This window comes from Phascolarctos cinereus, unplaced genomic scaffold (assembly GCF_003287225.1).
Source record: "Phascolarctos cinereus isolate Bilbo 61053 unplaced genomic scaffold, phaCin_HiC Scaffold_1;HRSCAF=81, whole genome shotgun sequence".
Classification (NCBI taxonomy): domain Eukaryota; kingdom Metazoa; phylum Chordata; class Mammalia; order Diprotodontia; family Phascolarctidae; genus Phascolarctos; species Phascolarctos cinereus.
In genome coordinates this window covers 267,787,813-267,804,020 of record NW_027555514.1, presented here as the reverse complement: position 1 = coordinate 267,804,020, position 16,208 = coordinate 267,787,813, and the positions used below count along the sequence as shown (strand labels likewise).

At 46.8% G+C, this 16,208-nt stretch overlaps 1 protein-coding gene and 2 non-coding genes across 3 annotated transcripts; 1 reads left to right on the top strand and 2 right to left on the bottom strand.

Annotated features, from left to right (window-relative positions):
• Positions 1-1,757: 1,757 nt before the first annotated feature.
• TRNAW-CCA (transfer RNA tryptophan (anticodon CCA)) lies at positions 1,758-1,829 on the bottom strand. The gene has a single exon. It is a non-coding gene; the product is annotated as a tRNA-Trp (tRNA).
• Positions 1,830-2,443: 614 nt separating this feature from the next.
• TRNAD-GUC (transfer RNA aspartic acid (anticodon GUC)) lies at positions 2,444-2,515 on the bottom strand. Its single transcript has one exon. It is a non-coding gene; the product is annotated as a tRNA-Asp (tRNA).
• Positions 2,467-4,154, top strand: L2HGDH (L-2-hydroxyglutarate dehydrogenase). The gene has a single exon (XM_021006432.2). It carries the CDS (start codon positions 2,642-2,644, stop codon positions 4,010-4,012), a length of 1,371 nt encoding a protein of 456 aa, XP_020862091.1. The 5' UTR covers positions 2,467-2,641; the 3' UTR covers positions 4,013-4,154.
• Positions 4,155-16,208: the final 12,054 nt, after the last annotated feature.

Genomic DNA, 16,208 nt, shown 5'->3' with positions numbered 1-16,208 from the left:
TACCGTTATGGCCCTCCCTGAGAACACAGCCCTTTTCTTATTTCTAGGCCATCTAAAATCAAACTTATTAATAGGGACGCAGTTTAAGTGGAAAGAGCGGTAAGCTTTAGTTAGTTAGATAGACAGACAGATAGATAGACATACAGATAGATAAATAGTGCATTTTATTAACTGGTTAGTCTGAGCCAGGCACTTCACGAAACCTTAATTCACCAATGTAACCTTGGGCAAGTTCCTTAGCTTCCCTGGATCTTAGTTTCCTTATCTATAAAACAAAGGGACCAGGCTAGACAATTCCAAGCTCCCTTCTAGCTCCAGATCTCTGGCCGGATGGTCTGTGAAATACAGGCATTGAACTTCAGGACCTTTAAGGTCTGAACTCACTCTAGATTCAGGATTCCTCTCTTGTCCTGTGTATGCTGTCACTCCTTGCCAACAAGAAGTCAAATTTAATGATCCAGAATAACAGACAAAGATCAGGAGAAAAATTCCACCTTCAGGATAAAAGCAAGCATTACTTCGGGGGTTACCCGTCATGATCTGTCATATGGAACAGAGATCACAAAAAAATATGAGGAGCCAATCACTCACTACTGGGAGCAAAAGGCCCTTTTATCTGGTATGTGAAAGTGGAGGCTACCTGACTTGCCTGGAGATATGCAAGGGCAAAGGAACAGGAACAACAGAGGAATGGTTGGAGGCTAGAGCCCACTCACCCTCCCTGACAGTGGCTACAAGTGATGCTTACAGATCAGGACAGCCCGTCGACCCTCTCATCCTGGGGCTGGGGCTAACCACCCCCCTAAGCTGAACTGGGAAAGGGATGAGGAATGTTGCCAGCTTGTGGGTATAGTGGCCTTCAGACAGTGGCAGGGAGAGGGAGTCCACGAGAGCCTATCCAGAGGTTGCTCCCACCCTGGTGCATCAGTGCTACACGGATGCCCTAAGCTTCTCCGGGCCTCCTGGGCAGCTCTTTGCTCAGGGGACTGGGGGTCATAGGAGGTCGAGGATCAGAGAAGTTCAGGTCGATCAACTAATTTGCTAATCATTTAACAAGCACTTATTAATAGTCTATTACGTCCCAGGGATACAAATAAAAACAATTCCGGAGTCCCATTGACAAGGAACCTAATGAGAGGACGTCTAAAGGGGGTGACGTGGTTTCCCCCGTGGGGAGCTGACAAACCAGCAGGAACCCCCAAGTTTTCTCTCTCCCCCCTCCATTCACTGACCACGTGTCGGGGAAACCTGATAGTAAAGAGGCCCCCGATTTCCCTAGCTGCCCCCAGGGGCAGGCCCCCTCAGCTCAGTCCGGGGCTCAAGGCCCGCGATGCTCATCAGGGGCCTGCGGTCACAGGGGGGAGTGAATTAGCCTTCCCCGTGGACCTCAGGTTGACCCCCCCCCCGAGTTCTTCATCTCTCCAACCCAGCATCCACTCGCGGGCCTCGGTGCAGACAGTGAATGGGGCGAACCCTGCCCAGAGCTCCGCCAGACATGTTTGTTAAGAGAGTGAGGGGCAGCAGGGTCAGAGGGGGCACCAGCGGCTTCGGCCACGCGCTGTCCAGTCTACTTGCCTGCCTCCCATCCCCACCATACTCGGGAAGGCGAGGGATAGAGGCGAATTTGGAAACGCACCTCTCTGGTTTTACGCCCTGCTCCCCGGCAAGGTGCAGAGCCGGAGGAGCACCCCTCATTAAAAGGATGACCAGCATCCCAGCCCAGGCATTAGAAAGGGAAAAAAAAAAAAACGAAGCCTTGACCCCGACGTGATTCGAACACGCAGCCTTCTGATCTGGAGTCAGACGCGCTACCGTTGCGCCACGAGGTCCTGCTGAGTAACGGCGCGCAAGAGCTCTTAGAACCTCGCCGCCCCGCCCTCGCGCTTGCTCAGTGCGGGCCGGCTCCCTCGGCTACCCCGCCCTCCGTCCGCCTCAGGCGAGGCGGGGAGGCTGAGCGGGGCTCGCTGCTCCCGCTCTTTCTTAGCCTGGCCGCGGGGGCCCCAAGGCCCCGGTCCTAGCGTCCGACTTGCCCAGCTTGGGGCGGCGGAACAGACAGAGGGACATTCCAGCCGTCCACTCTCCGCGGGAGGCGGCTTCTGTGCTTCCCGCCCGTCCGAGGCGCGCTCCCGGCGCTCCCGCCCCGCCCTTCCCGGTGGTGCGCGCGCGCCCCCGCCGGCCCGCGCCTGGGTTCCCGGCTTTATACTGGTTACTGTGGTGGCGCGCGCGAGACCCAGAAAAGCACCACTCCCCGGCCTGCCTGGGCCCCCGCCCCCACGACCTGCCCCCTTCATGTAGGAGGGCGGCGGGCGCCTGTAGCCTCCACCTCACTGATTTATACACACAGGACCCCAGACTTAATCACTATTGGTGCGCAGCTCGGTACCTTCTCTGAGAAACTAAATTTAAATCAATTCTGGGTCTAATAAAAAAGTGAGCCAACATCCTCCCCGTCGGGGAATTGAACCCCGGTCTCCCGCGTGACAGGCGGGGATACTAACCACTATACTAACGAGGAGCTGGTGTCTCCTTTCCCTTCCTCTGCACAATTCAAGGCTCTGATAAGCCTTCCTCCTCCCCCCCCCCCAAAGTTGCGGCCAGGCGCAGCCCTGCTTCCGGCACATTTAGGCCTTCGAGGGACGCCATGCTGCTGCTCAAGGACGCCATGCTGGCTCCGAGGGGCGCCGTAGTGGCGCGGCTTCTCCGGGGCCTAGGCGCCCCGGCGCAGGCCCGAGGCCTGGCCGGGCAGGGGCCGCAGCAGGGCGGCGGCGGCAGCAATCCCACCACCTACGACGTGGTGGTGGTGGGCGCGGGCATCCTGGGCCTGGCCGCGGCCCGGGCCCTGCTCCTCCGGTGGCCGCGCCTCCGCGTGGCCGTGCTCGAGAAGGAGGCGGGCGTGGCTCAGCACCAGACGGGCCACAACAGCGGAGTCATCCACAGCGGCATCTACTACACGCCCGGCTCGCTGAAGGCCCGGCTGTGCGTGCGCGGCGCTGGCCTCCTCTACGCCTACTGCGACCAGCGCGGCCTCCCTTACCGGCGCTGCGGCAAGCTCGTGGTGGCCGTGGAGCGCGCCGAGCTGCCCCGCCTGCGGGCCCTGTACGAGCGCGGCCTGCAGAACCAGGTGCTCGGCCTGCGCCTGCTGCAGCCGCCCGACATCCAGGCTCGGGAGCCGCACTGCCGCGGCCTGCTGGCGCTCGAGTGCCCCTCCACGGGCATCGTGGACTACGCGCGCGTGGCCGCCGCCTTCGCCGAGGACTTCCAGGAGGCCGGCGGCTCCCTCTTCACCAGCTTCGAAGTGAGCGGCATGCGGCTGGCGCCCGACCTGTCCGGGGCCCCCATTGTGCTGCGCTGCGCCCGCGGAGCCCACGTGCACGCGAGATTCGTGGTCTCGTGTGCCGGCCTTCACTCGGACCGCGTGTCCCAGATGAGCGGCTGCAGCCCGCAGCCGACCATCGTGCCCTTCCGCGGGGACTACCTGGTGCTGCGGCCCCACAGGACCCACCTGGTGCAGGGCAACATTTACCCCGTCCCCAACCCCGACTTCCCCTTCCTGGGCGTCCATTTCACGCCCAGGATGGACGGCAGCGTCTGGCTCGGACCCAACGCCGTTCTGGCCTTTAAGCGTGAGGGCTACGGTCCGCTGGACTTCTCAGTGCAGGACACGTGGGACTCCCTCCGGAACAGCGGTCTGCTCAGGCTGGCCCTGGGCAACATCTCCTTTGGCCTGGGCGAGATGTACCGAGCCTTCTTCCTCCCCGCCACCATCAAGCAGCTCCAGAAGCTTGTCCCCGAAATCAGCATCAGGGACGTGGTCAGGGGCCCCTCTGGAGTCCGAGCCCAGGCCCTGGACCACCTCGGGAACCTCGTGGAGGACTTCGTGTTCGATGGAGGCGCAGGGGCACTGGGAACCCGAGTTCTGCACGTGAGAAACGCGCCGTCCCCGGCCGCCACCGCCTCCCTGGCCATCTCCGAAGTGATTGCCGATGAAGTGGAACAGAGATTTAAATTATAAATCATGTAGGGATAGGCCTATGTTGTTGGACTAGGTTATTCTGAAGAAAAAATTGGTAGCCATGTGAAGTTTTGAGAAAACACTAAAATGTGAATTATGTACTGTGAAAATATTTTATAAAATAAAATTTAAGAATTTACATATGTATATAAAAGTCTGCTGGCATGGACCTTTTCTTTGGCAGTTATGAAATTGACAATGATTACTATGCAATTGTTTAAATAACTGATCAAAGGCATTTTAATTTGATTACTGTGTAAAGGCACTGTGCTAAGTACTGAGGATACAAAAAAAAAAAGAGTACAGTTCCTGCCCTCAAAAGAGCTCACATTCTGTTGGGGAAAGACACGTAAATAACTACAGAGTAGATGGAAGGTAATCTGAGATTTTGGGCCTGGGATAGGTCTCCAGCATAAGGTCGCATTGAGCTGAGGCCTGAAGGAAAGCCAAAGAATCGAAGAGTTAGGAGTGAGGGGCAATAGCTGCTGCAAAGGCGAGGAGTTGGGAGCTGCCCTGTGCTGTATTGGAGCAGTAGGTAGGCCCGGTAGCCCAGTCATGGGGAAGAGCCAGTACTGGGAGAAGAATAGAGTGCCAGATGAAGGTAGGAAGGTAGGAAAGGGCCAGGTAATGAAGAGCTTCAGATGCCAAACAGAACTTCATATTTAATTCTGGAGATAATAGGGAGCCAAAAGAGTTTGTTGAGTACACGGAGGACGCTGAGAGACCTATGCGTCAAGAAAGTCACAGATTTCTGGAAGGTGGTTTGGAGTGAGGAGAAACTTTAGACAGGGTGGCTATTTAGCAGGCAGTTGCAATAATCCAGGTGACCATGATGGTGGCAGTCTGTAGAGGAAAGGAGATAGGTACAAGAGACGTTATGAAGGTAGAAACCACAGTATGTGTCAACAGATTGCAAATATGACGCCTAGGTTGTGAGCCTGGTTAGTGCCCTCAGAAGCAGAAATAGGAAAGTCTGAAAGAGATGAGGGTTTGGACATGGTGAACTTGAAATGCACCCATTAGGTCATGCTATTGCAATCACATACAGATGGTTCTCCTTTTACGTAAGTGGATCTTTCTGTAGATGTCCACTTAAAGCAATTTTTATGTAATTCGAATTTGCCATCAGAAGTGGAGGAAGAGGGAGGCAGGCAAGGGGACCACTCACCCGTAGAGGGAGGGTGCCAGCATATGGTTCAAGGACAGATAGGGGCTGAGGACAGGATCCAGAGCAGAAGGAATGTGGGGGCCAGGGATGGCTACATGGTACTGCAACACAGAGGGACAAAAGACAGACACTCAGGGGCCGAACACATGAGCAGAGTGATGCAAAGGTCTCCTGTCTTGGTGGTCTTAAGCCAACCCCCCACCCCCCCTCGGCTGGCAGTGATCTCTGCCTCTGATCACTTTTCTGGGGGAGGGAGGAGGCTGAGTGCCTTATGGAAAGGTTAGTGCAGAACAGAAGGGAACGAGGAGAGGAGAAAAGCACAGTACTGTAAAGTAAACATAAGTGTCTTTTGGGAAATGCAGATGCCTTCCAGAATTCTTTACGTGTGTAATGTGAATTTATGAAAAGTGAGAACTGTATATATGCACATGTGTACATAATACTAATAGGCTGTCAGGCCCTTCCCTGGTGACAGTGGTGTAGGAGTGGAGAAGGGGATGGAAGAGACTAAGAGTTAGGTTACTATTTCAGTATCCTCAGTGGGTTCAAAGTCTTTTCAGTGTGGGCACTGGCTCCAACAATACATATGCCTCCTCCAGGTTGTACCTCTTGTCCATGTCCTCTCACAGCAGAGGTGCAGTGGAAAGAACAGTGGATCTAGAGTTGCACCTGAGTTCATCCTGACTCAGACACTTATTAGTTGTGTGACAAATCACTTAATCTCTCAGCTTCATTTTCTTCATCTATAAGATGGGGATAATACTACTTCCCACTCCCCAAATATGTGGAAGGCCTTTCTCAAAGTTCTTTCAGAGGGTAATGTGAAATATTAGAGATAGGGCTACATGAGAATTATGTTACCACCTGAAAAAAAGAAAATTAAACAGGGGTTGGGGGACTTGGCATATCACCAGCAAGAAAGCCAGCATTTTCTCCCTGAAGCAGGGCCGTTGGGCTTCCATCGTGTGGCTACCGTATGTTGGGTGTATTCAAATCTGCCTCATATTTCAATGCCCTCTTCTGCTTTTGACCTTGTCAAGAAATAAAATGGTCCAATATCTGAGTCTAGTTAGACACATGCCTCTGAATGCAGTTAAAGTAAGTCAACATACCATTCTTTCTGTGGTCCTTGTATATTCAGGGCACTATGGGGAGACGAAGTCATGGTAAGACACACTTCTTGGAAAAGCAAATAGATGGAAAGTTAATACCAATTTAAAACTGGTCATTGAGATGTCACAATACAGTGTGTGGCTAATTATAAAATTAATTCATTGTACTGTTAGAGTTCAGAGGGGAGAGAGAGAGATTCTCTTTGGGATGATCAAGGTCGGGGAGAAAGAAGTAGACTTTATGCTGGATTGGATTTCATGCAGTTCACTAAACTGGAGAATAGTGATCCCCTCAGCAGTAATAGGAAAGTTTAGAAGGTGGGAGAGCTAAGCTCTGTTTTGGATATGAGTCTGAGATGCCCATATCAGTCCATGTTTATATTAATTACATTAATATATAGGTAACAATACAAAGGGCCCGCCTTCTCCAGTAACAGTGATGGAAAAGGGTAATAGAAACCTTGGAGATACCAACTGTCCCAAAACCCCTCATTTTACAAATAAGGAAATTGGGACTCTGAGGCATCAAATGACTTGTTATCAATACATTTAGTTACCAATGCATGTGAAGGCCATTTAATCTGACACTCTCTCCCTACTTTACAGACCAGGAAACTAAGGCCCAAAGTGGGAGAGCTGGATTTGAATCCAAGTCCTCTGACTCCATATACCAACAAACATGTTTTCCACTAGATCATGAGGATTTATTCAGCACCTACTTTGAGCAAGATACTTCTAGGGCGTTGAGGACCCAATTATTATTTTGTTTGTTTGTTTTGGGCTAAGCAGTGGGGTTAAGTAACTTGCCCAAGGTCACACAGCTAGTAAGTATCTGAAATTAGATTTGAACTCTGGTTTTACTAACTCCAGGCCCACCTCACCACCTAGCTGGCTCTAAAGTATAAAACCAGGTAGAGAGCCATGGGGACAAAGGTGAGATTCAGGTGGACAATTTGAGGAGGAAGAAAATACCCAACTTCAGAGATGGGGTGGGGAGTAGGGAAACTCTGGAAAGGCTTGAGACCATGTCCTATATTCTGCACTAAGAACTGGCAACCATCATGAAGATATATGTGGAAGTGTGATCTCCAACACCCCCCAGGGGACCTGAGAAGGGGCCTGCCTCAGCAGCCAGGGAACACAGAGGTCACCCACCTGTTACTCTTCTTCCTAAAAAGGAAGGCGAAGGGGAGACCAGTTGGGTTTAGGACTGGGGGATGAAACAAATCCTCCACCATCAGTCAGTGATAGGCTAAGTTGGAATATCTATCGCACAGTCTCCGAGGACACAGAGATATATTTAGAGGAAAAATAACACGAAGGCGATTAGGAGAAGGTCATCTTACGTTTGTGTTTGCTGATGTCCCTGAGCTTACACTTCTGTGTTGCTTTAAGAGTTACAAAAGGCTTTCTTCACTGGAATCCGGTGGGGATAGACAGGGCAAATATCATCCTTAACTGACTGAGGATGCTCAGCTACACAGCTGGGTGGTGTGTGTGTGTGTGTGTGTGTGTGTGTGTGTGTGTGTGTGTGTGTGTGTGTTTTCAGGGAGGGGACCTTAAGTTTATAGATTTAGAGTTAGAAGGGACATAGAAGATCCAATCATTTCCTCCATCCCCCTCCACAAGCAAGAGCATTGGCTCCTGCATCTGAGCTGCCTCCATGCCTTCCCTTTCAAATGCCACCTTTGACATTTACTGCCCACATGACCTGGGCTAAGTCACAATCTCTCAGGACCACACTTTCCTTTCTGTGAGAGGTCATCTAATCCATCTCCTCAGGATCAAAGAAATGAGGTGACTAGCATATAGGGGTGGGGTAGGGAGACCGATGGGGAGAGGACAGGTCTCATGGGCAGTAAGTAGCAGAGCAGGAATTTGAACTTGGGTCCTGTGATTCCAAGATAAGGTCTCTTTCCACAGCACCACACAATCTCTTCTGCAGGAGAGGTTTAAGGCCCAGAGATATTGAGAGATTTACCTAGGATCACACAAGTACTAAGAAATAGGGTCAGTATTTGAACCACCCCTCCCCCTTCCGTGATTTTACATTCAGTGCTTTTTCATCACAGGCTTCTGAAGTCTGAGGAGCGAGTGTTATTGCCTCCATTATATAGATGAGTAAACGAAAACATATGGAGGTCACACAACATTACAAATTAAGGATGTTTTGGAGAGACTCACATCAACTGATGCACAGTGAAGTGAGCAGAACCAGGAGAATGTTGTACATAGTAACAGCAATATTCTGTGATGAAGAGCTATGAATAACTTAGCTTTTCTGAGCAATATGATGATCTAAGACAATCCCAAAGGACTCATGATGAAACATGCTATCCACTTCCAGAGAAAGAACGGATATCATCTGAATGCAGACTGAAGCATACTATTTTTTGCTTTCTTTCATTTTTTTTTGTTGAGTTTTCTCCAGTGTGGAAATGTTTTACATGATTGCATATGTATAACCTATATCAGATTGCTTACCATCTCAGAGAGTTGGGAAAGAAAGGAGGGGAGGGATGGACAGAATTTGGAACTCAAAACTTTAAAAACAACAAATGTTAAAAATTATTTTAACATGTAAAAATTAAGGAAAAAATAAAATATTAAAAGGAAAAAATATGTTTGCATAGCAAACCCCAGAAAGGAATGTTTATTGTATGATTTCCTTATATCTCCCCTTCTCCTCCTCCTCCCTCCTCCTCCTCCTCCTCCTCCTCCTCCCTCTTTTAATTCAATTAACTTATGAAACATTTTTTATATAATTATTTTTAGTTTTCAACATTCACTTCCCTAAGGTTTTGAGTTTTAATTTTCTCCCCTTTCCTCTCCCCCCTTCCCCAGATGGTGTGCAATCTGGTATAGGTTCGACTTATACATTCATATTAAACATTTTCACGTTAGTCATGATATAAAGAAGAATTAGAACTAATGAGAGGAACCACAAGAAAGAAGAAACAAAACAAAACCACAACAACAAAAGAGAGTAGTATGCTTCCACATGCATTCCGATACCATAGTTCTTTCAGTCTTTTGGAGTTGTCTTAGATCCTTGCATTGCTGAGAAGAGCTAAGTCTATCAAAGTCAGTGGCTGTTACTGTGTACAAAGTTCTGATTCTGCTCATTTCACTCAGCATCAGTTCATATCAGTCTTTCCAGGTTTTTCTGAGTCAGCCTGTTCATCATTTCTTATAGTACAATAGTTTTCCATTAAATTCATATGCCACAACTTGTTCATCCATTCCCCAGTTGATGGGCATCCCCTACATTTCCAATTCTTTGCCACCGCAAAAAGAACTGCTGTAAATGTTTTTGTACATGTGGGTCCTTTTCCCTTTTTGGTGACCTCTTTGGGATACAGACCTAGAAGTGGTATTGCTGGGTCAAAGGGTATGCACAATTTTATAGCCCTTTGGGCATAGTTCATGAAACATTTCTTGAGAGCCTGCTTTGTTCAAGGATCTAACAAAGTTGTCTTCAAAGTTCAACTTGATTTCAGCTGACAGAGATATCAGAGGCCTGGTAGTCCAACCTTTTTAAACAGATGAAGTTCACATCCAGGGATGTAACCGAGATCACAGAGGTAATAAGTGACAGAAACAGGATTTGAACCCAGGTCTTCTAACTCTGGAGCCAATGCCCTTTCTACTGCACCCCAATCCAGTGAGCTTTTGTTAAGCACCTACTTTATGCCAGACACTGTGCTTGAAAATGAAGCAATAATTTAAGAGTTCAGTCTCCCTGTTTTGGAACAGGGATATGGCAATGATTAATGAGAAAGTTACTTTAAAAAAGAACTAAAAACAACTTCATGATCAGGGTGTTTCTTACCAGGGAGTAGATGAGACTGAGCCAGGAGACCACCCAGTGGAGAACTGGGGAACTGGGCCAGGCTCCTTTTTGTGCAGCATAGTGAGCTCAGAAAACATGGGCGGCCAGCCTTGGAAAAGCTCTGGAAATCCCTCGGCCCACCCCAGGCAGGCTCCCAGTCCATTGTCAGCCCAAACCTAGCTGGACCTTGGAATTATAATTATTTCAACAATTAAGTTTTCCTTGGACTATTTTTAATAAATGAATAAATATACTTAAAAGTGTCTACCATGTCAGAGGGTCGTGTATTTAGAGTTGGAAAGTACCTTAGAAGTCATCTCTTCCATTCTCATTTTACGGATGAGGAAACTGAGGCTCACAGATACCAAGTTGACAGAGGACTCAAGATTTACAGATAGAAAGGAACTCCCCTAATTTTGATCAGCAATTGATCAGCAACTTTTCTGTAAGTTAGAATTTTAGAGATGTGCCTGTGGGCACTGATAAATTAAATGATTTGCCAAAGTCACATGAGTCAGAGGCAGCATTCAAAACTAGGCTTTTTTCACTTCCAGTGGAGTTCTTTCTCCTTTACATCATACTGCCTCCAAGATTATGTCGGCTCTTGGGCCACAATGGAATCAGAGTATCAGAGGTGGAAGAGATCTTTGAAAGAACAAGTGGTCCAATACTCATTTTTAAAGTTGAGGAAACTAAGGCTCAGATAAAAGATGGACTCGGTGAGTAAATGGAGGATGCAGAATTTCCTAGTTCCCAGTCCAGTGCTAGAAACATTCAGTGGAGGGAGAAACAAGAAATCGGGAGATCCAAGAAAGTGATCTTAGGGAATCATAGAATTACAGAATCTCAATGTTCCAAGGATCTCAGAGGTTGCCAACTCCAGCCCTTTTCTGAACAAGCAATCCCTCTACCATATCCTAGACAAAGGTTCATCCAGGCTGTGTTGGAATGCCCCTGGTAAAGTGGAGCACATTTTACTTTTGGACAGTTACAATAGTTAGGAAGTTTTTTTTGACATCAAGCCTAAATGTCCCTTTTTGTAACCAACTCCTATTTCCTACAGTTGTACGCTCTGGGGCCAAGAAGAAAACATCTAGTCCCTCTTCCACATGGCTTCTTCAGATACTTGAAAACAAATAAGACCGTAGGCTTTTCTTCTCTAGTCTAAATATTGCTGGTTCCTTCTCCTTATTCTCATGGCATGATCTAGAGGACTTTCATTATTCTGGTCACCATCCTCTAGATGTGATCCATAAAATGCGGCATCCAGAGTTGGACCTAATAGTACTTTTTTTTTTACTTCTCTATTTATTCATTAACAAAACAACTAAAACGATGATTTCCAGATACACAAAAAACAGAAAGAAATGATTGTACATGAAAGTGAATCTCTATTATGAAGAACTTGCTTTTGTTTTTAAGTATATAACAAAGTCAACATGTTTCTTTCAAAATTATCCTTTTTGTTATTTTTTCTGGTCTTCCTTTTCTCCTGTGTATTAAAACATGCTTCAGTTACTTTCCTTCCTTCCTTCCTTTTCCTTTCTCCCTTCTTTTCCTCCTTCCCTCCCTCACTTCTTTCCTTCCTCCCTCCCTTCCTTCCTTGCTCCCCCGTTCTCTCCTTTTCTCTCTTTCTAAAAAGAAAAACAAGAGCTTTGAAACAAATATGCACAGTCAAGCAAAGCAAGTTCCCACACTTATGGTGTCTGAAAACGTTTGACTTATTCTACACCCTGAGTCCTTTACCAGTTTGTCAGAAGGTGGGTAGCATGCTTCATGCTAGGTCCTCTGGGAACCTGTCTAGCCATTGCTTTGATCAGAGTTCTTAAGTTTCTCAAAGTTGCTTTGAACACTGTACTCCAAATGTAATCTGACCAGGGCAGGGGCCTCTCTTAATTCAAGTTACTATTGCATTAGCCTTATCACATATTTTCATTCCCATACACTCTAAATTCAGTGGAATGTTCCTGGAAGGTAGTAACTTTTTTGGGGGGGGAGGGGAGAGGGGGCTTTGTATTTCTAGCACCTAGCACAGTGCCAAGCACATAGTAGGTACTTAATAAAAGTTTGTTGGTTTGACTAAAGTGATCAGATCTCCAACCTATACAACTTAGTGACACTGATGTTATGTTGGGTTATAAGGGACAGTGCAGTCTCAATAGCCCTTTTGTAGTTTAGAATCACAGTCACAGATTGTTTAGATGTCTTAGGCTTCAGGTCCCAGCTAAAGTCCCACTTTCCATGGGAAGCTTTTCCCATTCTCCCTTACTATGTCTTATTTGTACATAGCCATTTGCATCTTGTCTCCCCATTAGACTGTGAGCTCTTGAGGGCAGGGTCCTTCCTCCCTCCCTCCCTCCTCCCTCCCTCCCTTCCCTCCCTTCCTTCCTTCCTTCCTTCCTTCCTTCCTTCCTTCCTTCCTTCCTTCCTTCCTTCCTTCCTTCCTTCCTTCCTTCCTTCCTTCCTTCCTTCCTTCTCTCCTTCCCTCTGTATCCCCAACAGGGCAGCTAGGTGGTACAGGGGATAGAATGCTGGGCTTGGGGTCAGGAAGACTGGCCTCACACACTTACTAGCAGCTGTGCGACCCTGGACAAGTCATTTCACCCTGTTTGCCTCAGTTTCCTCATCTTTAAAATGAGCTGGAGAAGGAAACGGCAAACCATTCCAGTATCTCTGCCAAGAAAACCCCAAATGGGGCCATGAAGAGTCAGACATGACTGAACAACAACAAAGTGTTATATATCATTATTATTGTTATTATTATTGGCTACAAATTACAGAAGAGATACAGATTTGCATCAATGCAAGAAGTTTTTGCACCTGGAGTCCCTACCTGATGATTATTACAGGTCTGAACAATAACAATAAACCACAAAAATTAAAAAAAATAATAAATTAAGGATGTTGGAACAAATGACCTCTAAATTTCCTTCTGACTACATCAATGATCCCATGTCCTGTGATTTTATTTCTGGCATCTTCTCAGTGTAAAATTCCTGTTCTCTATATAAAACTGCACATCCAGAAATACATTCTCTTTATTTACACACACACACTCACACTCACATTCTGATTTGATGTAGCAACGGTCAAGCTTGGGAATGAAATGAATGGGACAAACAGCATGGAGGCTGGGCTGTCCAGCCGAGACACATAGACACACAGACACACAGACACCACACACACACACACACACACACACACACACACACACAGAGCTGGCATTGGCACACAGCATATGTTCACACTTTGCTTCCCAAGGGCTGCTTGCTGAGTGTGGGTACAATCTTGGTGGCAGGGACAGCAGACGGCCCATGGGCATGGCTGTGACTGGTTTTTTTTCCTTGCCCTCTCCCCACCTTCCCCCAGCGCCTGGTCTTCTAACATGCCCCAGTGGTTTATTTAACTGAAGCTGAGTCCTTGTTGAGTAGCTTAAGAATGCTTCTTATTTCCAGTTCCTTAAAAACATAATAATCCATCTTCCACTCTAGCAAAGCAGCTTGTGCCACAACCACCCCGCCCAACCGCCCTCCTCCCCATCCTCCCTCCTCCCCATTCTCCCTGCCCCACGTGTCTTATTGTTTTTCCCATTTTCATTGGTTTAAAATTTGAAAAATGCCAGCCATCCTGGCTCCCTCTTGTGGCCAAAGTGTGTGTATACGAATGTTAGGCAAACAAAGACTACAGCCCAGACCCAGCACTAACCCAGGTTAGAATGCCTGAAATTTGAGAGCAGAAATTTGCACACCAGCCTGCCTAGAGTAATGGGGCCCAGTAAGCCTGACTCATCGATTGCAGGCACCAGTGTTGACTTCTTGGCAGAAATGAACAATAGCAGTGAGGGGTGTGATCATATTTAAAAAAATCTTTTCTTCGTTGGCAAACCAAAATTCAGTAAAGACCAGTACTTTAATTGTCTGTGACTTCAGCCTGCTCCTCCCCTTCTTTTCTTCTATCTTATACCTATCCCTTTTTGCCCACCCACTCTTCTCTAAAAGAAAGAAAAACAAAGCCTTTGTGACAAATATACAAAGTCAGAAAATGTATGTCTCATTTTGTTCTCTTGAGCTCATCACCTTTCTGTCAACTGCTACTGCCACCTCCCCATCTCTCCTCATTTTACAGATGAGTCCTAGAGATTAGATAACTTTGTGCAAGTTCACACAGGTTTTAGAAAAGTCAGGCTATGAGCTCAAATCTTAGGACTCCAAGTTGAAAAATAAATAAATAAAAATCCTCATTTGGTGGCCAATTCACCAAAAGCAGCCTTTCTGAACTTCGTTCTTAGGGACTTAGTCCTAGATAATTGGTTGTTGACCTTCGAGCTGGAAGAGGCCCAAAATGACATCTCAATGTTGGGGTCAAGGTACAGTGTGTCTGACAGTGGCTGATCAGACCACTGATCAGAGGCTCTACTGTAGGTCGGGCACAAATAGTCCATTTGAACATTTGGAGTGGAGATGTCTCTAAATTCACTAATCAAGACAATCCATTTCTGTGTCTATTCTTAAAACCTCTGCAGCTTGGCAGAGCAAACCTAGAGTTCATACTCTGCTTTGAGAACCCAGAGTCACCTCCAAGTCAAGTGGGGGGAGTTAAAAATTTTGTGGTTGTTGTTTTTCCTTAGTGACCTGTCTGTATTATGTGTATCTTCCTGATAGATTTGGCTCTGTATGTAGCCTCATTTTCATGACAGATGCACTGGAGAAAGATTGTTATAGGGGCAAAATAAAACCAGTAACTTACTCAAATTGAAGGTTTGAATTAAATTTAGCAGGATTTAACAGGACTAGTGTATTAGCATAGAATCATTTTCGAAGCTAGAAGGGGCCTTGAAAATCTAGTCCAATATTTAGTGAACTTGGAAATCAAGAGGCCAGAGGTTCAGATTTGCCCTTTGAGTCATTTTTCAGTTGTTTCTGACTCTTTGTGACCCCAACTGGGGTTTTCTTGGCAAAGATACTGGAGTGATTTGCCATTTCCTTCTTCAGCTCATTTTACAGATGAGGAAACTGAGGCAAACAGGGTTAAATGAATTGCCCAGGGTTATACAGCTAGTAAGTGTATTTGCAGCTGGATTTAAACTCTCAGGGTTTTCTTGATTCCAGGACCAGCAGTTTATCCACTGTGCCATCTAGCTGCCCCAACTGTGTGCCTCTGGACAATTCTTTTTATTCTGGGCCCACAGTTCATAATGTGCAGTAGGCACAGACTACATTTGGGTCTTTGACATGTAGCGTCACGGACAAAAAGTAGCCTACCTAACCTGGCCATGTGGCCTACCTGAGATTCTTACATTACCTGGCCCAGGGAGCTAGGTAGTATAAAATGACACAGGGTTTGGAGTCAGGAAGATCTGAGTTAAAATTTGGCCTCAGATACTTATATCTATGTGACTCTGCAACAAGTCACTTAACCTCAGTTTCTTCAATCTTTGAAATGAAGAGAATAATATACCTCCCAGGATTTTTGTGAGAATCAAATGAGATATTTGTAAAATGCCTAGCACATAGTAGGTGCTTAATAAATGTTGATTTTGTTTCTTTCCTTCTGTGTGAAATAGTAGGCCTATGCTCCATTCTGTAACTGATTAGCTCTAAGGTTCTTGCTAACAGGTTTGGAGGAGATGGCTGGTGCTAACAAGCTTTTTTAAATGCTTCCAAAGTCAGTCCTGAGTTCTAGGCCAAAAAGAAACCCAAATGAGGGTCACAAAGAGTTGGACACGACTGAAAACAAATCATAAGCCAATCAAAAAGCTTCTCTTTCAAAAGGTAGTTATTCCAACCAGAATCAATTACAGAATGTCCATGAATGCTCCATAGTCTCTCCAAGGCTTCCCTTATAGGCCATCATGATTCTCCTAAAAGTAACTCTCTAGCTTCCTCCACACGGCTGATTAAAATACAATTTTAAAAACATGGGGGCAGCTAGGTGGTGTAGTGGATAAAGCGCTGGATCTGGAGTCAGGAAGACCTGAATTCAAATCTGGTCTCAGACACTTCCTAGCTGTGTGACCCTGGACAAGTCACTTAACCTTCTTTGACTCAGTTTCCTCATCTGTAAAATGAACTGGAGAAGTAAATG